General features: G+C 54.1%; 4 protein-coding genes across 5 annotated transcripts in view; 2 read left to right on the forward strand and 2 right to left on the reverse strand.

Annotated features, from left to right (window-relative positions):
- GOLGA1 (golgin A1) overlaps positions 1 to 2,618 on the forward strand; it is a 65,692-nt gene extending 63,074 nt beyond the window's left edge. Inside the window, exon 23 of the mRNA XM_025359816.1 lies at positions 374 to 2,618. Coding sequence (XP_025215601.1) covers positions 374 to 454 — 81 coding nt within the window. The 3' untranslated portion in view covers positions 455 to 2,618. The remainder of the gene's footprint in view (positions 1 to 373) is intronic.
- ARPC5L (actin related protein 2/3 complex subunit 5 like) lies at positions 1,299 to 10,079 on the reverse strand. Its single transcript, XM_025360567.1, has 5 exons — positions 9,781 to 10,079; positions 5,467 to 5,539; positions 4,047 to 4,249; positions 1,565 to 1,676; positions 1,299 to 1,475 (listed from the first exon to the last, which is right to left on the reverse strand). The coding sequence occupies exons 1-5, from the start codon at positions 9,927 to 9,929 to the stop codon at positions 1,299 to 1,301; spliced, it is 714 nt and encodes a 237-aa protein (XP_025216352.1). The 5' UTR covers positions 9,930 to 10,079.
- A 7,388-nt stretch (positions 10,080 to 17,467) lies between these two features.
- Positions 17,468 to 22,354, forward strand: RPL35 (ribosomal protein L35). The gene is made up of 4 exons (XM_025360157.1): positions 17,468 to 17,549; positions 17,904 to 18,040; positions 19,235 to 19,316; positions 22,169 to 22,354. Exons 1-4 carry the CDS (start codon positions 17,547 to 17,549, stop codon positions 22,316 to 22,318), a joined length of 372 nt encoding a protein of 123 aa, XP_025215942.1. The 5' UTR covers positions 17,468 to 17,546; the 3' UTR covers positions 22,319 to 22,354.
- Positions 22,345 to 26,844, reverse strand: WDR38 (WD repeat domain 38). 2 transcript variants are annotated; one of them, XM_025360154.1, is made up of 9 exons: positions 26,586 to 26,844; positions 25,862 to 25,982; positions 24,443 to 24,559; positions 24,235 to 24,332; positions 23,874 to 23,954; positions 23,594 to 23,725; positions 23,342 to 23,491; positions 22,813 to 22,860; positions 22,345 to 22,722 (listed from the first exon to the last, which is right to left on the reverse strand). In XM_025360154.1, the coding sequence occupies exons 1-9, from the start codon at positions 26,652 to 26,654 to the stop codon at positions 22,594 to 22,596; spliced, it is 945 nt and encodes a 314-aa protein (XP_025215939.1). In that variant the 5' UTR covers positions 26,655 to 26,844; the 3' UTR covers positions 22,345 to 22,593. The 2 variants fall into 2 exon arrangements, with proteins under 2 accessions (XP_025215939.1, XP_025215940.1); XM_025360155.1 differs by having other exon boundaries at positions 22,546 to 22,722; positions 25,862 to 25,949; positions 26,586 to 26,654.
- Positions 26,845 to 27,770: the final 926 nt, after the last annotated feature.

Below are 27,770 nucleotides of genomic sequence, written 5' to 3' on the forward strand. Positions count from 1 at the left end.
CGTCTATGCTGTACTTGACCAACAGGCCACATGTTTTTCAAAGCATTTTCATTGATTGTGCTTTACTGAGAGCCCCAGGTCTGGCTCAGCACTCAAATTCCAAAAGTGTCTGCATAAATGCTCTAATAGGAAAAAAACCTACAGTTCCACTACCTTATTCCTGTCAACTCAGTGTTTTTCTCTCATTTCCCTCTGGTACTGAGCACGGGCCTGCAGACTGGTTATTGGAACCATCTTCTTGCTGTGCTCAGAGCCAAAGGCAGGATGCGTGGGGGGCAGGAGTGACAGGCTCAGGGGAGGGGAGGGGTGGTTCAGTTTCCCTGGCACTAAGTCCTGATTTGCATCTCAGAAGCCTTTTCTGTTTCAAATGCAGATGTCATGGTTTGGGTCCAAACCAGCTCCCAAAGGCAGCATCCGGCCATCTATCTCAAACCCTCGGATACCATGGTCCTAGAGGGGACTACCCAAGGATGGAGCTCCGTGGGTTGACACTTTTTCTGTGAAAAGAACACTGACACACCAGTCTGGGTGGGTTTTTAATCACTGTAACTGCAGTATTTTGTACAAGCGTCTAAACATTGTTTACAAGACTAAGGCCCACTTCCCTGCAGGCTGACCTGAACCTCAGGGGGTAGCTGATCCTGTCATTCTGGTCACCAAACAGGAGGGTCCTGGCACTACCCAGATTTCCACAGTGCTGCTAATATCCCAGCTCCAGCCAGCACCCCGTCTGCACCTGAATCCTCTAACTTCACAGTAGCACTTACAGCTGAAGCCATCAGCATCTGGCAGGCACACCTGAGTCACCATGTAGCGATGCCGCGGGAGGTAGAGATGGCCCTTTGAGATGGTGCCCGGCAGGCGAAACCCACCTGCCTCTGCCAGGAACAGCCAACTCCAATGGGAACTCCATGGGAGTGGCTTTTAAAAATTCAGAGAGTTAGAAGCTTTTTATCCCTTCCTCTCAAGAAAACATTCTTTCACCTTGTCTCTCAAACCACCTAGAACTTTAGAGGATCCATCTTTAAGGGCCGGTGTGGATGAATGAGGAATATGCACCTTTCTGATGGTATCTCCACTTAAGAAAACTAGCAAATACATGAAAAGACCCTAAGTATAGTACCAAATACACTCAATTGCCTTTTTAATGAATGTACTTGTCTTGGATAGGTTGCTGGTAAACCATTTTAAACTATTTTTTATAGCTGAAGTTCTTCACTACTATAAACATGTCTTCTGTATTATAAAATCCATTTAACTGGTGTTCTTAAAATCAGAGCGTCCAGAGGGGATTCCTCCTAAAGCTCGGATTCCCGTTCCTCTGTCTCCTCACTCGCACTCCGGCACTGCTCCCTCTGAAGCGCAGTGGCGTCTGTCTTGATTCTGTGCTGCGCGGCCGCTGGGCAATGCAGATCACCCGTCTTCTGCTGAAGGACAGTCCGCTGTCTCCAGTGGGGCAGCAGCTGTCCCCCAGCCTTGATGGAGACATTGGGGCAGTCAACCTTGTGTGTGGAGCCACTCTCTCCCCCTTATCCCACCCCAAATACTTAAAATGACACTACACCCGGACGGCCCCCAGCTGGCTGCGGCACTTGTAGCATGCACGACTCTGGTAGTAACCAACAAAAATTTGTTTCATGGATTCCTCGTTACTGAGGAAAGGGAACATGCTGGTTCTGGAAAAACCACAATATTGAATCTGAAAGGAAACAGTTTATTGTTTGATGAAAGTTTCACTGGTTAAATAAAAAACTAAATTAATAACTGGAGCTCCTAAATTTATTATCCATTATCCAGTGATGGAAAGTTGTCTTTCTCAATCATGCTTAGGGCCAACATAGGTATATAAAATGTATGTCACAGAAAAACACCTATTTGCAACGTTAACCTAACGAAATTTCCATGAAGAACCAAGCCAGGGCAGCATCTCCTTAGTCCCAGCCCAGGCTCTCTGCCTTCCAGAGGCACCCTTCTCCAGTGACTGACCACCTCATCTGGCTCCTCCTTGCAGACACAGTTGTCCCTTGTTTAGAACACGAATTTCCATTTACCTGGTGGCAACACGAAACAGGAGTCTCTTCTCCAAGTTTGATGGGTAAGAGGCAGCCTTTTTTCAAAGTAAGATTTCCTTTCTCGACTGTTCCAGGAGAGCGTCTCTACGACTGGGTAGCTCAAGGCCAGCCAAAGGCAGCTACTTTTCCACGGAAGCCCGTCTGCTGCCTCCGTGGCTTCTCCAGCCCTTGAACTGGCCCCACACACACCCCAGGTCCCACTCCTCAGCCGTTTTAGGTGTAGCTGTGGGGCCCGTTCCTAGGTCTGTACTCACTTTAGGGAGGCTTCACTGACTAGGCTTTCCTCCTGCATGTCTTTTTCCTTCAGCTTTAAGAGGAAGAGTGGAGTAAATATTCTAAGTGATTTAATGCACTTTGACTTGTATAAAACTTTGTGATAGCGACGGTATCTATAGCCCTTTATACAAGCAGTGGATCTCAAGCTCTCCTTCCATGTTGTAAATAGGATTGTATTCTTGAAAACTGCTGTAGAAAATTCATCTGTGGTGCAATACACTTTTCGATTAAAGCTCTTCAATCCAGATGCAACTACAATGGATTTTACTAGTTTGGCGTGTCACTATTTCTTGGACTCATTAAATCTGGTATTTTGTGTCTCATATTTAACACTCCAAGGCCAACTTCAAGGGCTGGAGAATGTTTGTCTTTCAGAAAGAACCTCCCCCGACTGGATTTGGATGAATAAATGTAATTTAATGAAGCCAACAGCCTCATTCTACCCCCCAAGAATTGCAGTGGTTCTGCAGAGGGGCTGAGGAGGGGAGAGCTGTGGAGGGGAGGACTGTGTCACTTTGGTCAAAGTCTGTATCCAAGGGCTGTATGACCCAGAGGAGCTTCAGGAGTGTGAATGGGGCCCTAACCTTTAACAGAATGCAAGCTGCAGTTACACGTGCTGAAAAGGAAAGAAAAGCATTTTTGCCCTTCAGAGAGGCTCTGTTATTGGTTATGGGAAACAAAATTATCCCTTCTATCTATTTGCTGATTGCTCCCCATTCCTGACGTTTAGTTCTTTAAAGAAAACTTGTCCAGGCAGCAGTGATTCTGCAGCACAGCCAACCCAGCATCAGGAAACGTGACCAGGCACATCGGAGGCCCCACCCTCAAAAGCTGCTTTAAAGGGACGAGAGGGCCTGGCCTTCCCATCATACGGAGGACTTGTTCACTTCCTTCTGAGCCCAGGAGAGTGGAGGCCAAGGAGGCACAGCACACCCACCAACAGACCTAAGGCCACAACCACAGCCCAGCACCAACACCGCCTTAAGGACTGGCCCACTGTGAAACCCCTCTCTTCCAACTCAACACTGAGCCTCTGAGGAAGGCAGGCACGTTAGTAACTGCCTGGTCTGCTTTAATGGTGGGCGTGCTTACTGTGGCACTAGGGGTGTGTGGGGGAAGGTGTGGGAGGCAGCCCCAGTGGTACAGGCAGGACACAGGCTGCCAAAGGCCTTGCTCTCACACAGACCCAAGCGAAGGGCAGACACAGCTCTTTCTGCTTCATCTGGATGAAGGCCATATTAAGGGAGGTCAAGGTTTCTGCCCACTGCTCACTCTGGCCTGGTAAGGCTGAGGCCAGGGCAGGAGGAAGCCCTTAGAGCTGGCTGGAGGACTTTATTTCTAAGAACCCCCGACAGCTGCCTCCACCACTGCAAAGTATCATGAAGCCCCAACCAACCAGCAAGCCCCCTTCCTACCTAGACTCCCCGACCACCTTACCATGCCGTGTTATCTGCCCACATGTCCTGTACCAAGGGCACCCTGTCCTGCCTGGCACAAATCGGCAGCTAAAAGCAAAAAATTAACTGCGATGACCAGAAACAGCAAGTCCCTACCAGGAGCTTCCTTGGGAGAGGGAAGTGACCAGATGTTCCAGGTTGGGGCTCGTCCTCTGACCCCACACGCCTAGCAGACCGACCTACGTTTGTTCTGGAAAATCCGGCCTGCTGATTGAACACTGGGGCAAGCCAGGTGGCTCACTGGGGTGCATGGCAGCGTTCACATACCTTTTCGTGCCACTGGAGTAACACTGCACTGCTATTTTCTGTGGGCTTCTCAAAGCCTTTATAAATGTACTTCATTAACAAGTCAACACCGTTTCTGTCCAGTGACTGCACAGCCTGCTCAATCTCGCTGCTCTTGAAGTTTGTGAGCACTTTCAGCACCACGCCCTGGGCTCGCTCCTGCAGACGAAAAAGAGCAAGTGAGGCCCAGAGCTGTGCAGGCCGCCATGCCCCACACCAAAGCAAGGACACAGGTCTCCAGAAACACCACCCAGTTTCTAATTCGTCCAGGATGGTTTAAATAAGCAGGATAGAAGGTCTTTTGTGTATTTAAATTTCAAAGTATCTTTTATTTATGCCAACAAGTTATTCTACTTATTTTGGGGGGAGTAAGTAGTTTACTAGGACAAGTATCAACTCTGAGAGAGAGAGAGAAAATAAAAACGAGGGAAAAAGAGAGGGAGAGAGGGGCAGGGTCTCGCTCTGTTGCCTAGGCAGGAGTGCAGTGGTGCAAGCTTAGCTCACTGCAGCCTCTCCCAGGCTCAAGCAATCCTCCCACCTCAGTTAGGGCTACAGGCACATACCACCATGCCCAGCTAATTATTTTTTTAATTTTTAATACTGACAAAGTCTCGCTATGTTGCCCAGGCTGGTCTCAAACTCCCGAGCTCAAGTGATCCTTCCATCTACCAAAGTGCTGGGATTACAGGCATAAACCACGGCACCCAGCCCATCACTATTTTAGATGACACCAATAAGGCCTTATTATACTCCACAATGGTGGAGGACTATCAAAAAATCAAACCAAGTTGACTTGGCTCCAGCATCCCTCTTGTGTTCACACCCAGAAGGCTGGGGCCGTTCCCCAGAACTCTGTGCAGATGCAGCCATCGGTGACATCAAGATGCTGTCACAGCTGCTAGAATCCCGGCTGCAGGGAGACCCCTTTCCCTGAACCAAATTTTAGCCTTGGTGATGCAGTAAGCACAATTTAGTTTTTAGAAGGTAGGAAAGCATACAGGTACTTAAAATCCTTGGGCAGACAAAGCCTATTCAGGCTGTAGGAGCATAAGCACCACAGGTGAGCGAATTCATGCATTTTCCTCATCAGCCACGGCCAGGCTGACTTCTCAGCCTACGAGGCCGCGAGCGGGAGTGAAGGCTTCCCTGGGGAGTTTCTCGTATAAACACTGACAGCTTTGATGTCAGAGGAGCCTCACCACCTAGGGAGTGCCAGGAGGCTCCCGTGGAAGCACTGCCCAGTGCCAGCTCACTCCCTCTGATGCAGATGAAACGGACGCCGCCCAGAGCCCCGAGGAGCTCACACTCCCACTGGCCAGACACCCACAGCCCTGGTCCCAACAGCACCCAGCAGAGCCGCAGCGCCACCCCTTTACCTTCACAGCTTGATTCTTGGTGTTGACGGGTGAGTTCCGCAAGGCTGCATGGAATGCCCGAAGCATGTCCCCTGTGCATCACCACCAGTTAAGGATGGCTAGGCTCAAGCATGTCCACACTGTCATTAACAAGCTCACTTCAGAAACAGCTCAGGGAACAGTCAGATGGGATCTCATCCATACCACCCACCTTCCACGGCTTCCAGGTGGGCAGAGACTGTTTACCGCCCGCACGGGGAGGGTGCAGGGCACCTCTGCCAACCATGCAAACCCTCCTTCTTCCTCCCTCTCTACCTTCCCCATCAAAGCAACTGCCCTTGAGGGGTAACTTGCTGTAAAACTGGACTGCGCTCACTTGCCCCTGCTTGGTGCTGGGCACTGTATCTCCCCTGCTGGATCCTCACAGCACCCGTACATGCGAACTGGAGGCCGTTCTCATCTTCTCACTCTAAAAAGGGGGAAATGTAGGTACAAAGGGAGATCTCCCAGTTCTTCATCAATGCTCTTCATCAATTAAACTATTAAGGAAATTTAGATGTGCTAGAACTTCTAAGACCTATTGGGATCAATGAGGTCCCAACTGTTACCTGGAAAGAGTTTATCAATCTAACAGAAGCTTTTGTCAACAATGAGCCAGTCTCCACCGTTACCACCCCCCCAACCTCACTTGCAATCCTGACAACACATTCTTTGCTGAGTTCTGAATACCCAGCATGCAAAAGAAAATTACAATCTGGGTTAGGTCCCCAAAGGTGACACCTATTTTAAACTGAATTACATCAGCCAACTTTCATTTCCTCGTGTGAAACACTGGCTTCAGCCAAAAAGCTTCAAAAATAGAACAAGGAATGGCTTCTGCCCAATCGGGTCTCTACTCCTCTTCACGCAGTGATACCCACATGCAGACAGGAAGGGCCTTCGGAGCAGAGCTGAATCTCCTGGCTTCCCCAGTGTGAGCTCCATCTTGAGTGAGCTGGGTCTGCGCCACCAGGCGAGCCACTCCCAGCCCTGGTTCCCCAGCTCCCTGCTTGGCTCTGATCCACCTTCCACACTCAAGAGGCAGCCCAGTCCCTCTGTCTTCCAGCTCTGGAGTTTCTTTTCCCCCATCCAAACAAGGCCAGCCTGATATCAGCCACTGATAACCGCTACCTTTTTAACTCTTCCTTTTTTTTTTTTTTTTTTTTTTTTGAGATGGAGTCTTGCTCTGTCGCCCAGGCTGGAGTGCAGTGGTGCCATCTTGGCTCACTGCAAGCTCTGCCTCCTGGGTTCATGCCATTCTCCTACTTCAGCCTCCCGAGTAGCTGGGACTACAGGCACCCACCACCACACCTAATTTTTTTTTTTGTATTTTTAGTAGAGACGGGGTTTCACTGTGTTAGGCAAAATGGTCTCCATCTCCTGACCTCGTGATCCGCCAGCCTCGGCCTCACAAAGTGCTGGGATTACAGGTGTGAGCCACCGTGCCCGGACCTTGTAACTCTTTTCTAATGTGGTGTCCCCAAAGCAATAAGCAGGATCCCACAGGCTGAACAGAAAACATAGGCTCACTTGCTCTTCATATAAACCTGGCACAATTAACGAATGGAATCATTCAAATGATGGATGGGGAAGGGCAGGGATAAAACTAGTCCCCGGGGGCAAAAACCCCCTGCTGTGGCGTTACCTCAGCACCATGTGTCCAGCAATCACTCAGTCCATTGATGGGTGAGGGCCTTCAGCAGCTGGGTGATGTGGGGTGCAGGGAGGGCCTCCCTGAAATCACCTATCATTCATGAAGTCATACTTGGCTGGCTTTAGACCTTTTCAGAGAATAGGCTGTGGTGCTGGGGGAACCCTGCCCAGCCCTTGATCTCTAGATCTTCCTCAATCATGGCACAACTGACACTGTGGACCCACGATTCTCTGATGTGGGATCTCAGCTGTGGGTCACAGGCCTCTGCCCACTGGATTCCAGTGGCATCCCCAAGCTGTAACTATCAAAATGTTTCTAATTTCCTGAGGTGGAGGGGAGGGGTGCAAAATCGCTCAAAACCACTGCTCTGGACAGAGCCCTGATCCAGAAGTCTAGAAGCTGCTTCACTGAGGGGGAAAGGAACTCATACTTTTAAATCGCCACAAGGTCTCGGATCCTGTGCCTGGTGCTTTCACATGCCATCTCATTCCAAAAATCCCAGTAACAACAATCATTATCTCATTTTAAAGGCAATGGAATTGAGGCTCAGAGAACGGAAATTACCTGCACAGGGTCACAAAACTAAGCTGTCTAGATGTCCCTGGCACCCAAGCTCCTCCCACAATCCCGTGCTGCCGCTCTAGCTGCAGACCTGAGCAGACACTTGCTGTGTGCCCCGTGATGCTGATGTTAGCCCATGAGGCTCCCACAGAATCTAGGAAGCCAGCACGGCTGTCTGCCACGTCACAGAGGAGAATGCTGAGTTGTGAAAGGGTATGTGACCTATCCGAGGTCAGAGCCAGAGCATGATGGCGCGCGGTGTGCGAGGATGCACAGCCGAGTTCCTTCTACCCCATCTGCGTGATCTCCCGCCACACACACTTCCCTATATAGCCCCAGGACAGGGTCCCTCTCTGCCCTCCCCAACCCCAATCCCTCTATCCCTCTCCCTGCTCCCCTGTCCTCAATGGTCTAAGTCCAATTCTTGGCACATGATAGAGACTCAATAAATATCAGTTCCATTCTCCTCCCTACCTGGGTCCGGTATTTGCCAGGGTTTCAGTTCTCTTTATCCGCTAACCTCCCTTTCCCCAACCCCAGGTGAACACTCTCCATGGTAACAAGGTTTCTGCTGCTGCCATGAATGGAGAAACGACCATCCCCGGGATGTGCTAAGCCCAGGCCTCTAAGCAGCCTCAAGGAACCTGTCACCAGGCAGGGGAGTCCCAGGACATGACCTTCAACAAGGCTCTGCACCCAGACCAAGGCAGCAGCTGACAGGCTTGACCTCCTCATCTGTTCAGTGAGGGTCCTGGGCCAAAGGCCTGACCTTGGAGCCCCCTTCAGCACTGACTCTCCATAAGCCAGGCCCTGCACCTGACTACAACCAACCTTCCCTCCTGGGGACCCTTCCCTTGACCCCATTTCATAACTAGGGTGGACTGGGAGATCCTGATGGGGCAGGAATGACAAGCTTGAATCTCCACTTCCGAAAACACATTCCTGTTCAAACCAAGTCTGAAGGTTTTCGTTTTAAAGGCACACTGAGGAGCACTGCCGGGCTCCCCCTAAAGCAGCAGGCCCCAAGACTTTCCAAGCTGAGTCAACTGGTTCAACACCGAGAACCTGATTTATGTACAGCATGGGCCTCCAACCCTGCCCCCGCCCGTGCGGGGGGAGGGGACAGGCTTCCTGGAACACCATTTGAATAAAGAAAAATCCTTCCGGTGAGAACAAGTCAGTTTCCTGCGCTCATACTGCTAAAGGACCAAGCAAGGCTGTGACAATCACCTCTATTTTTAATCTTTTCTAAATGCTGTTTTCTGTGGCCACAAGAACAGTCATTTCCAGGCGTGGGGCTCTACTTTCACACTTCACTTCAAGGTGTCTGGTTTTTCTTAGCTCTGAACTACTAGTTCTTTCCGCTGCTTCCTGCACCAGAAGGGTACTGGGGGGAGCCAAGACTCACTTGCTGAGCGTAGCTGAGACCACCAAGGTGACCAGAGGAACCACAGGGTTCCCCTTTCTCAGCATTAAGCGGGAGGGTTAGACTGACTGGGGGAGGGGAGGCACAACCTTAGACCCCAGGGCTGAAATAGGGCGGCCGCCTCCACTCCCTCCTGGGTCCTGTCTTCCCCACAGCCGTCCACCCACCTATCTTCACGCCCTGCGGCAATCTGGCCCCGGAAGACCGCGCCCCAGCCTCACCGATCACTCGGTTACTCAGATGCGGCTCACCTCCGCCCTGCCGCCGACCTAGCCCCGCCATAGGCCCGATTTCCTGCAAGGGAGGGACGGAGTGCTGGGGCCCCCAGAAAGGGACAGCGTGAGGGGACGAGGAGGCAAGAGGGGAAGAGAGCCCGGGGCGCGGGACCTGCGGGGCTACCGAGGGAGCCCGTCCACCGGGTCCAAGGGCCTGCGGGGCTGCGCTGCACAAGAAGGGGCCAGGGCTGGGGAGGAAGGACCCAGGGAGACCAGGACTCAGGGGAGCACGGCCCAGGGGAGTCAGGTCGGCAGGGAGTTGAAGGCTGACCTGAGGGGGCCAGGGGTCGGAGACAGCGGAGGCCCGCCCGAAGGGGCCCGAGAAGGTGGAAAGTGGGAAGGCCGCGCGCAGGCCCGGACGCCGCGTCAGGGAAGGATATTGCCGCAGGAGCCCGTCCACCTCGCTCGGGTCCGGGCCTGGCTCCGCCGCCGCCGCCGCCGCCTCCTCCTGCTCGTCCACAAATTTGTTCTCATCAAATTCGTCGATGTCCACCCGGCGGAAGCGCGAGGACAGCGTGTTCCGGGCCATGGCGGGAGCTCGGCGCCCGCTCAGCCGGCTCCACTCGCGGCCCGACCTCAGCTCTGCTCCACTTGCACCGGCTCCGGCTCGGGGGCGGGAAGCGGCCACCCGGCTGCTCCCAGCACCTCCTCCACCGCCTCCGCGCGCAGCCGCCGTCGCCCGCCCACTTCCGGCACACGCCGGATCCGGAAGCGTCATCGGGGCGGGGCGGAACCTAGCCCGTGGAGTGCGGTATGGGGTTTCCGCGGCTTCTCCGACCTCAGTCTCCCTTCCGCGGAGCCTCTGTCTTACCACTGAGGAGCGGCCGCCCGGTATCCTTGCAGGCCCCGCATCGTGTGTGCCGTAACCGCGCTGGTTATCCGGCTTTCCCGCGCCTCCGAGGAGCCCCTGGCCTCAGCGGGGCCCGGCGCGGGCTCCCGGGATGATCCCTGCCTGTACGGGGGAAGGCTGGGCGCCCGGGAGAAGGCTCGCGGCTCTACTTCTCGGGTGCTGGGCAGGCTTCTTGGAGAAGAAACCTTCGAGCTGATGACTGAGGGATGAGTAGGAGTTCCTGTGCCTGGGGAGTGACGCGGGAGGGGTCTGTGTCTCAGAATCTTGAACACCGCCACACTTAGCACGAGGAGGTCGCCTGTACACAGAGGTGACCCTGTTAAAGGAGTGGGAGGCTTTAAAGACGTTTAGTGCGATCAGAGGGCTGACAAGGCGTTGAAGACATTGTGACTCGAGGGATTTTGCGGCCCCACGTGTGTAGCAGTCACCTTGACCCGGCAGTTGGGGCCCCAGGAGAGGGAGATGGCCCTGTGGCCACCGTCCTGGCAGGAGAGGCCTGGCATGAGAGGCACATCTTGATAGAAACCAAATTCTCAGAATCTGAGATGCGGGAAAGCGGGTTAGGGAAGTCAAGGACGACTCTGAGGTGTCAGATTTGGTGCCTGGGCTGTTACCCCAGGGGTTCTGTTACTTACCTTAGGGTAAGTAAAATGGGTCTTTTTATATAATACTGTGAAAAGTGTTTTCATCTAATAGTACTCTTCTTAATAAAAGTTGGAATGTGATTCATTTTTACTGCTTCGAATACTTCTCATTGAACTGTGTCTAAAGATCAAAAAACTATTGCCAGACTATGATGCAACCTAATCTTCCGTGGTAACCAGGATACAGACTCCCATAGTGGGAAACTGGCGCTAAAGAAAAGTCTCCGTCTGTAATCCCAGCACTGCGGGAGCCGAGGCGGGCGGATCACCTGAGGTCAGAAGTTTAAGACCAGCCTGACCAAAATGCTGAAACCCCGTCTCTACTAAAAATACAAAATTAACCGGGTGTGGTGGCGCAGGCCTGTAATCCCAGCTACTCGAGAGGCTGAGGCAGGAGAATCGCTTGAAACCGGGAGGTAGAGGTTGCAGTAAGCCGAGATCGCGCCATTGCACTTCAGCCTGAGCGACAAGAGCAAAACTCCGTCTCAAAAAAAAAAAAAAAAGTCTCGGGTCCTGGAAACACGAAAAGCCCACCTGCAATACAGTTCCATATCTGGGAAAAAGTCTTTGTGATTCAGGCCTGCCACGAGACAGCAGAAATTCATATCCCCAGAACATATGGGTCAGAAGGAACTTGAACCCAGAAGTGCCCATTTTACCAGTAAAGAAGCAGCCCCCAAAGAAACTGGTAAATGGAATAACGTCCCTGCTCATGGTCATGGACTTTCATTCCACCCAGGGAGACAGCATTTAAAAATTCGTATTATACTATGTCAGGGCTGACAGTGCTGAGGGGGTAAAAAAATCATGCGGTGCCTGAGTGTGCCTTAGATAAAGTGATCAAAGGAGGTGTCCTGGCCGGGTGCAGTGGCTCACACCTGTAATCCCAGCACTTTGGGAGGCTGAGGTGGGCGGATCACTTGAAATCAGAAGTTCAAGACCAGCCTGGCCAACATGGCGAAACCCCATCTCTACTGAAAATACAAAAATTAACCGGGCAAGATGGTGTGCACCTGCAGTCCCAGCTACTCGGGAGGCTGAAGCAGGAGAATCTCCTAAACCCGGGAGACAGAGGTTGCAGTGATTGGAGATCGCGCCACTGCACTCCAGCCTGGGCGACGGAACAGGGCTCTGTTTCAAAAAAGAAAAAAAAAAAGACCAGGCGCAGTGGCTCAGGCCTGTAATCCCAGCACTTTGGGAGGCCGAGGCTGGCAGATCACCTGAGGTCGGGAGTTCGAGACAGCCTGGCCAACATGGTGAAACCCTGTCTCTACAAAAACACAAAAATTAGCTGGGCATGATGGCGCGCACCTGTAATCCCAGCTACTCGGGAAGTTGAGCGGGAGAATCACTTGAACCCAGGAGGCGGAGGTTGCAGTGAGCCGAGATCATGCCATTGCACTCCAGCCTGGGTGATGAAACGAGATTCCATCTCAAAAAAAAAAAAAGGTGTCCCTGAGGAGGTGACACTGAACAGAGACTGGAAGGAAATGAAGGAGGCAACTAAGTGAAGGCTTAGAGGTTAGGGTGGGCTCGGTATATTTGAGAAACAGCCAGGAACAGAAGAGAGATGAGATGGGGGTTGGGAGGAGAGTAGGACTGTGTAGGCCGAGGAAAGGACTCAGTCTTAATTCAAATGGGACAGCTCTGGAAATTCTGAGCAGAACAGTGATATGATCAGAGGTCTGAATTGTTTGAAAAGGATCTTCTAAGCAACTGTATTGAGAACACATCTGGGATCGAGAACCAAAGTAGAGAGGTGATTTAGATGGTGACAGCAACCGTCCAGGGGATAGTGGTAGCCCAAGCCAGGCAGGGGCCAATGAGGATGGTGGGAACAAGTTGGGTAAATTTTTTTTTATTTATTTGAGATGGAGTTTCACTCTTATTGCCCAGGCTGGAGTGCAATGGGGCTATCTCAGCTCACCGCAACCTCAGCCTCCCCAGTTCAAGTGATTCTCCTGCCTCAGCCTCCTGAGTAGCTGGGATTACAGGCGTGCACCACCATGCCCAGCTAATTTTGTATTTTTAGTAGAAACGGGGTTTCTCGGCCGGGCGCGATGGCTTAAGCCTGTAATCCCAGCACTTTGGGAGGCCGAGACGGGTGGATCACGAGGTCAGGAGATCGAGACCATCCTGGCTAACACGGTGAAACCCCGTGTCTACTAAAAAATACAAAAAACTAGCCGGGCGAGGTGGTGGGCGCCTGTAGTCCCAGCTACTCGGGAGGCTGAGGCAGGAGAATGGCGTGAACCCGGGAGGCGGAGCTTGCAGTGAGCTGAGATCCGGCCACTGCACTCCAGCCTGGCGACAGAGCAAGACACCGTCTCAAAAAAAAAAGAAAAAGAAACGGGGTTTCTCCATGTTGGTTGGCCTGGAGTGGAACTCCCGACCTCAGGTGATCCGCCCACCTCTGCCTCCTGAAGTGCTGGGATTACAGGCATGAGCCACTGCACCCAGACAACTTTTTTTTTGAGATGGAGTCTCACTCTATTGCTCAGGCTGAAGTGCAGTGGCATGGTCTCATCTCACTACACCCTCTACCTCCCAGGTTCAAGTGATTCTCCTGCCTCAGCCTCTGGAATAGCTGGGATTACCGGCACCTGCCACCACATCTGGCTAACTTGTATTTTTAGTAGAGACAGGGTTTCACCATGTGGGCCAGGCTGGTCTCAAACTCCTGACCTCAGGTGATCCACCTGCCTCAGCTTCCCAAAGTGCTGGGATTACAGGTGTGAGCCACCGCACCCGGCCCCAATTTTGTATTTTTTGAGATGGAGTTTTGCTTTTTTGCCCAGGCTTGAGTGAAGTGGCGCAATCTTGGCTCACTGCAACTTCTGCCCCCCAGGTTCAAGCAATTCTTCTGCCTCAGCTGCCCGAGTAGTTGTGATTATAGGCACCCACCACCATGCCCAGCTAATTTTTTTGTGTGTGTATTTTTAGTAGAGACGAGGTTTCACTATGTTGGCCAGGCTGGTCTCAAACTCCTGACCTCAGGTGATCCACCCACCTCGGCCTCCCAAAGTGCTAGGATTACAGATGTGAGCCACCTCACCTGGTTTCAAGTTGGGTGAATTTTGAAGGTACAGTAGATGAGATTTGCTGGGTTGACTAGATGTGGCATGTAAGAGGAAGAGTCACAAATGACTTCAGTTTCGAAAAAGATGTGCAGAGTCATTAACTCTAGTATAAGCATTTGAAAAACAGGAATGTCACCGTGCACCATTTGATTTTTTTTTTTTTTTTTTTTTTTTTTTGAGACAGAGTTTCCCTATTGTCACGCAGGCTGGAGTACAATGGCACGATCTCGGCTCACTGCAACCTCCGCCTCCCGGGTTCAAGTGATTCTCTTGCCTCAGCCTCCACAGTAGCTGGGATTACAGGCGCGCACCGCCATGCCTGGCTGATTTTTGTATTTTTAGTAGAGACGGGGTTTCACCACGTTGGCCAGGCTGGTCTCGAATTCCTGACCTCAGGTGATCCGCCTGCCTCAGCCTCCCAAAGTGCTGGGATTACAAGCATGAGCCACCGTGCCCGGCCTAGATTTGCATTTAAGACTAAGCCATGCCGGCCAGGTGTAGTGACTCACACCTGTAATCCCAACACTTTGGGAGGCCGAGTAGGGCAGATCACAAGGTTAAGAGTTCGAGACCAGCCTGGCCAACATGGTGGCCAGGTAAAACATAGTAAAACTGTGTCTCTACCAAAAAAACAAAAACTAGCTGGGCATGGTGGCGCGTGCCTGTAATCCCAGTTACTTGGGAGGCTGAGGCAGGAGAGTCACTTCAACCCGGGAGACAGAGGTTGCAGTGAGCCGAGATCGTGCTCCTGCACTCCAACCTGGGCGACAGAGCAAGACTCCAGTTTGGGGGGGAAAAAAATACAAAGATTAGCCAGGCATGGTTGCACACACCTGTGTAATCCCAGCTACTCAGGAGGCTGAGGCACAAGAATCGCTTGAACCTGGGAGACAGAGGTTACAGCGAGCTGAAATTGTGCCACTGCACTCTAGCCTGGGTGGAGTGAGACTCTATCTCAAAAAAAAAGAAAGAAAAAGACTAAGCCGGCTGGGCGCGGTGGCTCAAGCCTGTAATCCCAGCACTTTGGGAGGCCGAGACGGGCGGATCACGAGGTCAGGAGATCGAGACCATCCTGGCTAACACAGTGAAACCCCGTCTCTACTAAAAATACAAAAAAAAAAAACTTAGCCGGGCGAGGTGGCACGCGCCTGTAGTCCCAGCTACTCGGGAGGCTGAGGCAGGAGAATGGCGTAAACCCGGGAGGCGGAGCTTGCAGTGAGCTGAGATCCGGCCACTGCACTCCAGCCTGGGTGACAGAGCGAGACTCCGTCTCAAAAAAAAAAAAAAGAAAAGAAAAAGACTAAGCCATGACAGGATTGCCCTCTCCTCTCTTTTTTCCCCCATATCCCTCCACCTCCTGGAAGCCTGCCTCACCTTGGTGTGGGTCTAGGTTCATTAACTCATCCAACAAGCATTCATGTGCTGGGCCTGAAGACTAGAAAAATTAATTCAGGTGTCTGCCAAGGTTCTGTCCCCAGAGAACTTCTAGGTTAGCTGTGGAAACAGACACATAAATGCATCATTTTATTTCAGCCTGTTTGGGGCTAAGGAGAGGATTGCACAGAGGAGGTTGCTACTCATAGGAGATGGGAGAAGTCTCCTTGTGGGTGGTTACACCTGGTAGTAACAAGAGGACAATCTGGCTTCAACCGTAGCTCTAAGAGGTGGCGTGTCTTTATTAAGGGCAAGGGAGTGGCACTGGAGTACTGATTAATGCCTACTGGTTGGCAGACATTAATCAGAAAACCTAAACATGCCCTGCTTTGTGAATCCCCGTTTTACTTTCTGGGCTCTCCTGAAGTGTTCCTTCCTCTGGGAACATGAACACCGATGATATTTTGAGCCATTGTTATGCATCGGATTTGGGGTTAATAGGTTTACAGGTGTCTCCTCTAATTCTCATAAATGCCTCATTTCACATGTCAGCAAACTGAGACTCAAGAGAGGGGAAGAGATTTCCCAAGAGTCTCAACTACTACCTTGGCAGCAGAGCAAGAATTTGAAACCTGGTCAGGTTCACTTTAAGAAAGGCTGTACTAGCCAGGCCCAGTGGCTCACGCCTATAATCCCAGTATTTTGGGAGGCCGAGGCAGCTGGATCACTTGAGGTCAGGAGTTCAAGACCAGCCTGGCTAAACTTTGTCTCTACTAAAAATAGAAAAATTTAGCTGGGCATAGTGGCACACACCTGTAGTCCCAGTTACTGGGGAGGCTAAGGCAGGAGAATCTCTTGAACCCGGGAGGCGGAGGTTGCAGTGAGCTGAGATCGTGCCACTGCACTCCAGCCTCGGAGACAGAGGCAGACTCCATCTCAAAAAATATATAAAAAATAAAATAAAAATAAAAAAGGCTGTATGGCCAGGCGGGGTGGCTCACGCCTGTAATCCTAGGCACTCTGGGAGGCCAAGGCGGGCGGATTGCTTGAGCCCAGGAGACCAGCCTGGGAAACAGCTCTACAAAAACTAAACAAATTAGCCAGGCCTGGTGGCTTGTGCCTGCAGTTTCAGCTACTCAGGAGACTGAGGTGGGAGGACTTCTTGAACCCCGAAAGCGGAGGTTTTGGTGAGCGAAGATCGCGCCACTGCCCTCTAGCCAGGGTGACAGAGCGAGACCCTGTCTCAAAACAAAACAAAACAAAACAAAAGGCTGGGGGCCACGCGTGGCGGCTCACACTTGTAATCCCAGCACTTTGGGAGGCCGAGGCGGGCGGATCACCTGAGCTCAAGAGTTCAAGATCAGCCTGGGCAACATAGCGAAAATCCGTCTCTACCAAAAATACAAAAAATTAGCCAGGCGTGGTGGTGCATGCCTGTAATCCCAGCTACTCAGCTACTCGGGAGGCTGGGGCAGGAGAATCGCTGGAACCCGGGAGGCGGAGGTTGCAGTGAGTCGAGATCGCGACACTGCACTCCAGCCTGGCAGCCTGGGCGACAGAGCTGCCATTTATAAATAAATGAATAAATAAAAATAAAGGATGTAAATGCTCTTTGCAGCTCCACATACTGCCTCCCCAGAACCTTTATGAAGTTTGATTATAACTGCCTGAGCCCGCCCTTCCCGCCCACCTCGCACTTTAAATTCCTCCACGACATGAGCCTTGGTTCATCATTTTTGAAAACTTTGGCCCCTCCTCCCCTCAGCACACCCAGACTACTGGCGCCCAGCTCAGAGTTGCCCAGATTGGGAGATCTGCAAGGTTTCCCGAATGAATGAATGAACGAATGAATGACTGAATGGACGAATTCGAGTCCTCCGTGTGCCATCTCTGGTATGCTGCCGCCCACGTTGGGCCTCGGTTTCCCCAACTGCGCGCCTAGAGCGTGACGCAGACCTCGCTATCAAGCGGTGCCGTGAAAAAATGCTGGCACCACGGGGCGGGGCTCCAGCCCTTCCGGGCGGGGCTGGCCGTACCACGGCGCTCCTCGGGGAGATGGGGCGGAGCCGGGGCTCCCCCGCTGCGGCGCCATTGGCCGCGCCCGCCGCCACCCGGCAGTAGTTGTGGAGGTCAGCCCCGCCTACTTCCTCTTTCCCTCGGAGCGGGCGGCGGCGGCGGCATCGGCGGCCTGTGCAGCAATGGTGAGAGCGGCGGAATCGGGCGCCATCCGATCGCTGTGAGGCGCGGGGGTTGGGGCAGGCGGTGCGGGCTGAGTCCCCGGATTCTGTCTGCCAGCCGGGCCTGTGGGGCGCCGCGCAGAACGGTCTCGCGCCACCACAGCCCGCCTCTTCGCTTCTCTGCTGGGAGAGGCGCGCGGCCGGGGCCTGGGTTACTGTAGCCGAGCACGGCCGTTGAGGGAGACTGTCGTGAGTCCTGGGTAGGGCTCCGGCGCACTCGTAGTCGATGGCGAATCGCGCGCCTTTGGGGGCTGGCCACGCAGGTGAAGGGGATACGGCCCCGCGGCCTGGCTGAGCCACACGCTCTCTTGCGCGCAGGCCAAGATCAAGGCTCGAGATCTTCGCGGGAAGAAGAAGGAGGAGCTGCTGAAACAGCTGGACGACCTGAAGGTGGAACTGTCCCAGCTGCGCGTCGCCAAAGTGACAGGCGGTGCGGCCTCCAAGCTCTCTAAGATGTAAGTGAGGCGGCCGGATCACAGCCCTCGTGGTTAGGGATCACGTGTGCATCGGGATCGTCGGAGGATTTCAAAGTTGGCTTAAGGAGCTGACCGCTTAGGTGCCCACTCCGTGTATCTTGGGGCGCATGGGAGACCCGTTGTCAACGTGCTTAGCCTCTTACCTGCCTTGACCTTGGCGGTCCTTGTGCCTGGAGTGCATCCCCGGAGACCCACCTTAATGCTACCTTCAAAGCTACGTGGACCCTTTCATTCCGCTTCCCACCAACACTTGAGTTTTTAATTCACCTTTCGCCCCTTGGTAGGTGGGTGGCTTGCACCCTGGAGTGGCAGCGTAAGTTATTTTACATGGCTAAGAGTGCGGGAGACTTGTGAAAGGAATGTGGGTTTGGAGTTCATCAACCTGGGAACAAAGTCCACTTCTCAAAAAAAATCAGATGGGTGTGGTGCAGGCCTGTGGTCCCAGCTACTCTGGAGGCTGAGGCAGGAGGATCACTTGAGCCCAGGAGTTGGGAGGCTATCATGGAGCCACTGCTCTTCAGCCTGGTTGGCAGGTGAAACCCTGTCTCCAAAAAAAAAGGTGGTCGTCCTCTTTTCCCCCAAACAACCTTAGTGGGGGCAGGGGTGGGAGGATTGGATAAGCACGGTTGCACACTGAATCCTCAGCCGTCTACTAGGTGACTCCCTCATCCTGCCATGACTACAAATAACTTCTGCCCAGCTTGTTGCTTGCTTCAGTCTCCTGGCTTGTAGTGACTCCAGTTTGCAAATGTCTCATTTCTCCTGCGATTCCCTAAACTAGCCTGATTGCCTGCTTTGTGGCATGGTTCCCTCCCATCAGCTCATTGAAACTGGCATTGATCGGGTCTTAGCCCTCAGGATAAATTCGTGTTCTGGGATTGAAGGTCTTTTCCTGATCTGCCTCATTTATCCAGCCTGCACTTCCTCAAAGCCTCTGCTGTCTCAACTGACACTTTACAGCTCAACAGCACTGGATTCCCTGCCCCATTCCTGGAACGCCCATCCCATGTCCCTCTCTTCTCCCCTCAGACCTCACTCCCAGAACACTCGCCTCCTGAGTGAATATGGATGGGTTGATAGGGGAGGCTGCAGCTATCCCTGCCCTATATATGGGTCCTGAGCCTTGGGAAGTGCTGTGTCTCTTCCCCATCTTCACTGACATCTGTTTTGTAGACGAGTCGTCCGCAAATCCATCGCCCGTGTTCTCACAGTCATTAACCAGACTCAGAAAGAAAACCTCAGGAAATTCTACAAGGTGAGTCTGCTGGGGCATAGGGAAGGTTGGCTTCAGGAAGCTAAGTGCTAGCCGTCCCTGGCCAGGCGGCATGATAAAGAGGTTTTCCTTGGTGCCTGGGGCTGAGAGTGGTTAGCCTTCCCTAACCACTCTCCCTTCTACCAGTGTCTTGCACTGGCATGTGGCTCTGCAGACCACTTCCTCCGGCTGCACATGTCAATAATTCGTTGGGGCTTGGGGTATCCTGGCTGGAGACTGGTTTTGAATCCAGCCTTCCCAGTTGAGTGGCTTGGACAGTGATGGGACTGGCTGTTGAAGGTTTTCACTGCCTCTTACTAGTACTGGGTGTCAGTCAGTGCCTGCCAGGCACCTGCCATGCTCTTTTTTCAGATGAGGACCCTGAGGCCTAGACACCCACAACCAATGGCATGATGGGCCCCGGTTCCAAACCTTGCTTTGGGGAGGGTCGGCTTGAGTTTTCCTGGGAGGTGTGCACAGGTGTCTGGCCCCCCTCTTAGTCTTGAATTTTTTTTTTTTTTTGAGACGGAGTCTTGCTCTGTCGCCCAGGCTGGAGTGCAGCGGCCGGATCTCAGCTCACTGCAAGCTCCGCCTCCCGGGTTTACGCCATTCTCCTGCCTCAGCCTCCCGAGTAGCTGGGACTACAGGCGCCCGCCACGTCGCCCGGCTAGTTTTTTGTATTTTTTTAGTAGAGACGGGGTTTCACTGTGTTAGCCAGGAAGGTCTCGATCTCCTGACCTCGTGATCCGCCCGTCTCGGCCTCCCAAAGTGCTGGGATTACAGGCTTGAGCCACCGCTCCCAGCCTAGTCTTGAATTTTAATGACCATTTTCTGGTCTTGTCCTTAACATTCGTCTTACTAGGGTTCAAGCAGAGTAACAAAACTAGTGGGAGACGGTGTGTACACACACATCCAGTGTATTCTGAAGAATGGGTTTAGGTGATTGTGGGGGCTGGCTGGGACTCAGGGCCCAGGTTGAAGCTGCTGTTCCCAGAGGGGACTTGGAGGGAGCCTCAGCCCTGCACTTAAGGCTTTCAGCTGATTGGGTCGGGCCTTCTGGGATTACCCAGGATAATCTCCCCCAAAGTTACCTGATGAGGGTCTTTAATTTTTTTTTTTTTTTTTTTTGAGAGAGAGTCTCACTCTGTTGCCCAGGCTGGAGTGCAGTGGTACAATCTCGGCTCACTGCAAGCTCTGCCCCCTGGGTTCATGCCATTCTCCTGCCTCAGCCTCCCGAGTAGCTGGGACTACAGGTGCCCGCCACCATGCCCAGCTAATTTTTGTATTTTTAGTAGAGATGGGGTTTCACCTTGTTAGCCAGGATGGTCTCCATCTCCTGACGTGATCCGCCCGTCTCAGCCTCCCCAAAGTGCTGGGATTACAGGTGTGAGCCACCATGCCCAAGGGTCTTTAATGTGCAAAATGGTTCCACATCACTACCTAAGTTAGTGTTTGAATAACTTGAAGGTTTGACATGGAAACAGCAGCCATGGCTGATGAAGTGCCACAGGCCCGTAACCGCAGCTACTGGGAAGCCGAGGCAGGAGATGGCTTGAGCCCAGGAGTTAAAGTGCAGTCTGGGCAACATAGTGAGGCCTCATCTCAAAAAAATAAAAAGAGCCATAGTGTAGCTATGTTAGCTGTTCAGGGGACACTAGCATGTGTGCGGCAAAAATAAATCCTTAATGTCAACAGCTCCGTGTGGCTAGTGGTTGTTTGGGGGACAGCAGAACTCTAGGGGGTTAGCCAATGTGAAAAGGACGAATGCCTAGCCAGTGCCAGCAGGAATGAGGGATGTGGGAGGACAAAGATTTTCCTGCCTCCAAGTACCCTCCAGGGCTGGCCCTCATTGTCCAGGGATCTTTCTGCAGTCCTCTGGCCACCTGCAGGGGCCTGGGGCCCTGTGACCTCAGCATCCAGCTTAGCTAGGGTCTGTCCTGCACCTGACTTGTTCAGGTCAGGGAGAGCCTGCACGCCCTTTCCCCTGGCCCCCGCCGTGCTTGCCTTTGAGGGTACTGCCCATCTTTAAGAGACGCCTTCCTTCATCTCTCCTCCCCCACACCACGGGCCATTTATTACCTGTTCAGTCTTCCTCACTAGGCTGGGACCCCTGAGCCGGGACTGGGTCAGATTCTTTGCCAAGCCAGCTCGTAGCACAGGGCCCAGTCCTGAAGGGGGCGCAGGGGACCTTTGCAGAACACAGGAGGGACCAGTGAGAGCCATCATGGTCTAGAACCCCCTGCTGGAGAGCAAGTGGGGCAGGAGTGGGAGCCAAGGATGGAGAGACAGATGATGGCTCTGTGACAGCTGTGGGCAGGGGCCCCAAAGCAGGAAGAGGGTGGGGCGAGTGGCCTTGGCCAGCCAGGCCTCTGAGGCTGGACATTCATGTGGGCAGCACCTGTTGGGCCCTGCCTACAGATGGATGGAATACTGCCTCAGGCCCCAGCATACTCACTAACCAGAGCCGAGGTAGCAGTAACCACACCCGGGGCTTGGGAGGTGCTGCGCACCCTGTACTAGATTGTCATGTGACTGACTGTCCTTCTGACTGGGAATCGGGCAGTGGAAGGAGCACTGAGTTGAGAGTCAACTTGCCTGAGGTGCAAGCCCCAGCTCTTCCACAGCTTTGCCAAGACTTGGGCACTCAGCCCAGGTCGGCAGACTTACATGAAATGAGGATGGCCCCACCAGGCTTAAATTTGGGGGGGTTAAATTGAGCTAGTGAAGTATGTGGCCTGCTGCCAGTCCTTTGGCAGCAGCGTCCTCCTGAGTGGCTCTGGATGGCCCTCCCGAGCCCCGTTAGCTGCTGCTATCAGACCCGGCTTCTTGGATTCACCCTGCCATCTGTCTCCCAGGGCAAGAAGTACAAGCCCCTGGACCTGCGGCCTAAGAAGACACGCGCCATGCGCCGCCGGCTCAACAAGCACGAGGAGAACCTGAAGACCAAGAAGCAGCAGCGGAAGGAGCGGCTGTACCCGCTGCGGAAGTACGCGGTCAAGGCCTGAGTGGCGTGTTGTCAGTAAAGCACAGCTGGCTGAGACTGCTTTGTTTCCTGGCACTTCCACTGATTGGGTTGAGGCGGGTGGGTCTGGTTCTGGGGACCAGGTGTCTGATGGGTTCCAGCAAGCATCCCGCCGCTGCTGTTGTCTGCTGTGGTTAGGGCCGGGAGAGTCCTGGCCATGGGGATCTGTTGGATGCCGGCACAGTCACTTTGGGCCTGTGGTGGGAAGCGGCGTGCCACTGAGGGGAGCAGGTGAGGTCGGCGCCCTCCCAGGTGGTGTTAGGTTTGAGGGTCGCTGGGTGATTTGGTCGTGCGGGATATTCGACGTCTGGTCTGATCGGCAGCTCCAGACACTAAGATTTTCCCATCTGGGGTGAAGGCACAGGTGTGGGCCACATCCAGGACTCCCTGCCAAGAGTAGAGGGTGGGGCTCGAGGCAAGTCCTGCCTTGGGAGAAGCTGTCCATGGCTCCCTCAGTGCCACGGCGCCCTGCCTTACCTTCAGGGTCTCAAGGCACTTTCCTGTGTTGCAGTCCCAGACTCTGACCTGGAAAAGGAGGGGGCATGGCAGGAAGCCTCGCCAGGCCACTGTGGCATCTGAAGCCACCTCCAGGAAAGTCCCAGACAACATTTTTTGAGATGGAGTCTGCCTGAACTCGTGACCTCAGGTGATCCACCTACCTCTACCTCCCAAAGTGCTGGGATTACAGGTGTGAGCCACCGCCCCTGGGCCAAAGAACATCTGAGCCGCTTGGTGTGGGTTTTGTTTGTGGGCTGTATTTGAAATTTCAGAGCAGGAGTTCCCTTCTGCCTGATGCCATTTGGGTCATGGAAATGTCAATGCAGTTGCCAATGGGCCAGCCCTGACCTTGTACTGGCCATTAGGTGGAGAGGCTGGCACCTGGGTCCTGCCCTTGCCCCCTCCTAGCTAGGGCAAGTGGGGATGTGGGCCTTCTGGAGTGAGTGCTGAGGGCTCCTGGTGGAGGGAGAGTGGGTGGGTAGGAGCGGGACAGGCCTGGGGTGGTTACCATGCGGGAATAGCCGGCGCTGGCCAGCCACAGCTCGTCGGGAGAGAAAGCTATGCTCTTCACCCAGGTGACGTGGCCCTTCAGTTGAATAAGCAGGCTGCTGGTTGTGGGCTTCCAGATGTGGATGGTCTTGTCCCAGGAACCGGAGGCCTGGACAGCAGACAGCTCTGATCCCTGGGGTTTGGGGCCTGGGAGCCTTAAGGGCCTGGCTGCCAGCAGGGGACCACCCTGGAACCCAGGACACCCACTTACCAGGAGGCCAGATGCTGAGTAGCACAGGCAGCTGATGTTGCCACTGTGTCCCTCTAGCGCCTGGTGGGAGACGGCTGGGGTCCCCGTCCGCAGGTCCCAGATGCGTATGGTGGAGTCCCAGGAGCCGGTGGCCTGCAGGCAGCTTCTGTGAGTCTGGCCCCGCCAGCTCCCCACCCACTCCGCATTTAGGTGGGTCCCGGAGTCCATCCCCTTCCCACCACTCCGCTCCAAGTGGGTATGGGGCCACCAAGGTGGGGCCCAGGGCAGAGGTTAGGCTCACCAGGCAGTTCACCGTGGGTGAGAAGTCGCTGCTCTGGACGGAGTCTCGGTGCCCAACTAAGAGGCGCAGCATCTGGCCAGACTAGAGAGAGCCCTGAGCTTCAGGAGGCAGCAGAGGGCAGCTGGCTACCTGGGCCTTGACAGTCCAGGCAAGGGGACCTCGTGCAAAAAGCCTGAGGGCTGCTGTGTGCAGGGAGGCCTGGAGAGGCGGCTGTGGCCAGGTCGGGGCAGCCTTGGTTGCCCGCTGTGGGCATGGGCCCTGGGGAACCAGTGGAGGGTTTGAGCCGGGAGGGCAACACTGGTGACATCCTCTGGAACTGGTCCTTGAGTCCCAGGCTGGTGGCCCCAAGCCCTTGACATACCTGCACTTCCCAAAGCATCACCCGCTTGTCCCAGCCACCTGATGCCAGCTGCCTCGAGTCAGGGCTGAAGCTGACCGTCTCCACACTCCGTTGGTGACCTGCAGGCACCAGCCCGGGGTCGGGGAAGGAGGAAAGGTGACATGACACAGGACATAGCACCGTCTGAAAGGGAACACAGGCCTGGCTGCTTGGCTCCCAGCTCACTCACCCTTCAGGACCTGCAGACACTTGGCTCTTGCCACGTCCCACAGGCGGACAGTGCAGTCACAGGAGGCGCTGGCGAAGAGGTGGCCATCAGGGGAGAAGCGGCAGAACTTCACGGGGCCTGGGTGGGTGGCCACAGTCAGGTGACAGAGCACTGCCCGCCACCTTCTGCCCACACAGTCCAATCCTTGCTAATTTTCCCAGCCTCGTTGCCAGCCGCCCCTCACCCAAACTCCAGCCTCCCAGAAATGCCTGGATTTCCATGGCTTGGCCTGGGCTGGGCCGTCAGCCTTGGAACACCCAACCTCAGTGTGCTCATCTGAAAAATCATCAATACCCAAGTCAAAGTAAGGACCTCCTAGAAACTTGCCCTAACAACCGCTGCCTAGGTGAATTGCCTCCTTTGAGCTCCCAGCCCCTGATTTTCCCTCCTTGCAGCGTTAATCAGACTGCCTATAATTGCCTGATTTTTTTTTCTTGTCTCCTGAATAATAATTAAAATAGTTACATCTATTGAGTCCTCACTGGGTGCTAGATACTTTGCTTGCAGTGGAAATGGCTCAGCGAGGTGACAGGACTTGACCAAGATCAAAGTCAAAACAGTGGTAGGTACGACATGGCTGAAACTTAAGTACATCATGCTAAGTGAAATAAGCCAGTCACAAAAAGACAAATACTGTGTGACTCCACTTAGAGGCACCCAGAGAGGTCAGATTCATCGAGACAAAAAGAAAAACTGTGGTTGTCAGGGGCTAGGAGGAGGGAGATTGGGGACTTGTTTAGTGGGGACAGAGGTTCAGTTTTGCAAGAGGAAAAGAGTTCTGGAGATTGGTGTCACGACAATGTGAAGGTACTGGATTCTCTGAACTGTACACTTAAAAATGTATACAATAAGGCGGGCACAGTGATTCACGCCTTTAATCCCAGCACTTCAGGGGACTGAGGGGGATGGATCACAAGATCAGAAGTTCAAGACCAGCCTGGCCAAGATGGTGAAACACCACCTCTACTAAAAATACAAAAAAAAAATTAGCCGGGTGTGGTGGCAGGTGCCTATAATCCCAGCTACTCGGGAGGCTGAGGCAGAGAATTGCTTGAACCCAGGAGGCAGGGGTTATAGTGAGCCAAGGTTGTCCAGCCTGGGTAACAGAGCGAGATTCCGTCACACACACAAAAATATACAACGGTAAGTATTACGTGTGTTACATCACAGTTTGTGTGTGTGTGTGTGTTTTTAAAGAAGGATCTGAGTCCAGGCCTGTTAGAGTCTAAGCCCCAGTGCCCGGGTATCACATCCCATCTCCCATCCTGCCTAGCCCTGCCCTGTACCCGTGCCCAGCTCTTCGGAGGTCGCTGCGGTCAGCTCTGCAGAATGCCAGAGCCTTGTGCCTCGGGTCTTCCGAGCCAGGTATGGGAGCCCCACCTGTGTGGCCACCCAGCCTCCACAGCAGCTGCCCACTCCGGGTCTCCCAGCCATACACGCAGCCATCCTCTGAGCCTGTGAGCAGCATCTGGCCATCAGGGGAGAAGGCAGAAGAATTGACCTAGAAACAGAGCGCAAAAGCGGTCCCATTCTGGGGAAGAAACCCCTGTCCACTCATCTCTGACCCCTAAACACTGCCCCCAAGAGCCTGGGGTTGGAGCTGGACTTCAAGCCTCACTCCACCACCAGAGCCCAGAACCCGGGACGCACTGGGCTCCCTGGAGCCCAGTAAAACCAGAGCCTGCAGCTAGAGGCAGGAGCCTTCTCTGGAACCTTAGCCTGGAACCCCAGAGCCAAGATCTCATTCCAAAGCTGCAGCTGACAACGGAGAGCCCAGAATGTACTCTAAGCCCTGAGTTCACTTTAGAGCCAGGGCCCCAGAAAGCACCAGAGTCAGCAGGGAGCTTTGTGCCCCTCTCCAGGCAGAGCCCAGAGCCCGGGGCTCTTTTCAGAGGCAGAGCTTAGAACCTAGAGCTGCTCTGGAGCTGGGGCCCAGCACTGGAGCCGAGAGCCTACTTTGAGCCTTCTTGGGTTAGCAAAGTCTACTCTAGACTCCATATCCTAAGCTAATGCCCAGAGAACATTCTGGAACCCCCACTACACAGAACCAGGAACCACTCTGCACGCAAAGCCGGGAGTCTGGGCAGAGCCCGCTGGGCCTTACCTCCCCGCCGTGACGGCCGAAGAATTTCACTTTCCGCACGGCCAGGGTGGCCGGGACCCCGCTGTTCATGGGCGCCCGGCCCCGCCCCAACCTGGCGGGCTCCCACCTAGGCGGCCGTGGGACCCCAGGACTGGGCGGAGGAAAGGGGAAACTGTGTACAAGTCGTCTCCATGGTAATCGGGGCGGGGCGTACAGCTACGGTGGGGTCCCTGCAAAGCCACGAGGACTGACAGGCAGGGCCAGACCGCTCGCAGCTCGGAGGAGGTGGAGACGCAGCAGGCGGGACACCGGTGGGCTCGGAGAAGGGACTTCCCGCGCCAGCCACTGCGCTTCCACCCTAGGGCAGCTCTCGCGCCGGGCAACACGGCATGCAGAGCGGCCGCTAGAGGGCGCCCCGGCCACACGCACCGCGCGGTCCAGACCCCGCGTCCTGCGGACTGTGGACTGCAAAGGGTCCCTGCACCCCTTTGAGACAGGGGAGCAACGAGCCTGTCTCCCCATCTCATAACAGGGAGCATCAGCCCTGCCCCCACAGGACTCCAGGGGTGAGCCAAGCACAGGGCCTGGCACATGGTAGATGCCCAAGAGGGCCCGCTCAGGAGCCACTACCCCTTCTGTCCAGGAGTGGCCAGTACTGAGGTTGAGGATGTCCCAGGAGAGCGCTGGGGACAGTAGCCCCCTCTGTCCTCCAGGGCGTGGGAGCCAGAGGTAGCGTGTGTAAAGTACATGGCATTAAAAGTGGGGTCACGTCGCTGCTAACATTCCTGGCAGCACAAAATGTGCCATCTGAGGATGGGGTGGAGGCTGGGGTGCAGGGAGGGGGGCGGGGGACCAGTGCCCGGGAGCTGCGAGGATCCTTACCGGATAGCGCAATCTGAAGCTTGGAACGAGCAGGACTTGGTTTCATTGTGAATTTTACAGGTGAGGAAACTCACCCGGAGAGCTGGGAGGACTTGCTCAGAGACACTCAGCCAGTGGGAGTGGAACTGGGATTTCAGTCCATGGCTGTCTGACTCTGGGGGTCTGTACTGGGACCACCTGCCGTGAACTCCAGGGACCTCGCAGCAGATGTCAAGGTCCACATCTCCTGGTACATCTGGGAAACTGAGGTCCGAAGGGGGCAGGACTTGGCCCAGTCATCTAGCCAGTACCTCCACGGCAGAGCTGGGGCAGGACCCAGTCTCC

Source organism: Theropithecus gelada, chromosome 15, assembly GCF_003255815.1.
Source record: "Theropithecus gelada isolate Dixy chromosome 15, Tgel_1.0, whole genome shotgun sequence".
NCBI classification, from domain to species: domain Eukaryota; kingdom Metazoa; phylum Chordata; class Mammalia; order Primates; family Cercopithecidae; genus Theropithecus; species Theropithecus gelada.

What these genes read in the sequence shown, in the direction of transcription:
- ARPC5L (XM_025360567.1), bottom strand. Translation starts at nt 9,929, where the DNA reads ATGGCCCGGAACACGCTGTCCTCGCGCTTCCGCCGGGTGGACATCGAC. An exon ending in GAACGCTGCCATGCACCCCA is followed by an intron (nt 1,677 to 4,046) that starts GTGAGCCACCTG and finishes TGGTTTTTCCAG; the next exon opens with AACCAGCATGTTCCCTTTCC. An exon ending in GCCAGCTGGGGGCCGTCCGG is followed by an intron (nt 1,476 to 1,564) that starts GTGTAGTGTCAT and finishes GTCTCCATCAAG; the next exon opens with GCTGGGGGACAGCTGCTGCC.
- RPL35 (XM_025360157.1), top strand. An exon ending in GCCTCCAAGCTCTCTAAGAT is followed by an intron (nt 18,041 to 19,234) that starts GTAAGTGAGGCG and finishes TCTGTTTTGTAG; the next exon opens with ACGAGTCGTCCGCAAATCCA. An exon ending in ACCTCAGGAAATTCTACAAG is followed by an intron (nt 19,317 to 22,168) that starts GTGAGTCTGCTG and finishes TCTGTCTCCCAG; the next exon opens with GGCAAGAAGTACAAGCCCCT.
- WDR38 (XM_025360154.1), bottom strand. Translation starts at nt 26,654, where the DNA reads ATGAACAGCGGGGTCCCGGCCACCCTGGCCGTGCGGAAAGTGAAATTC. An exon ending in GTGTCTGCAGGTCCTGAAGG is followed by an intron (nt 24,333 to 24,442) that starts GTGAGTGAGCTG and finishes TGGTGCCTGCAG; the next exon opens with GTCACCAACGGAGTGTGGAG. An exon ending in ACTCAGCATCTGGCCTCCTG is followed by an intron (nt 23,492 to 23,593) that starts GTAAGTGGGTGT and finishes TCTGCTGTCCAG; the next exon opens with GCCTCCGGTTCCTGGGACAA.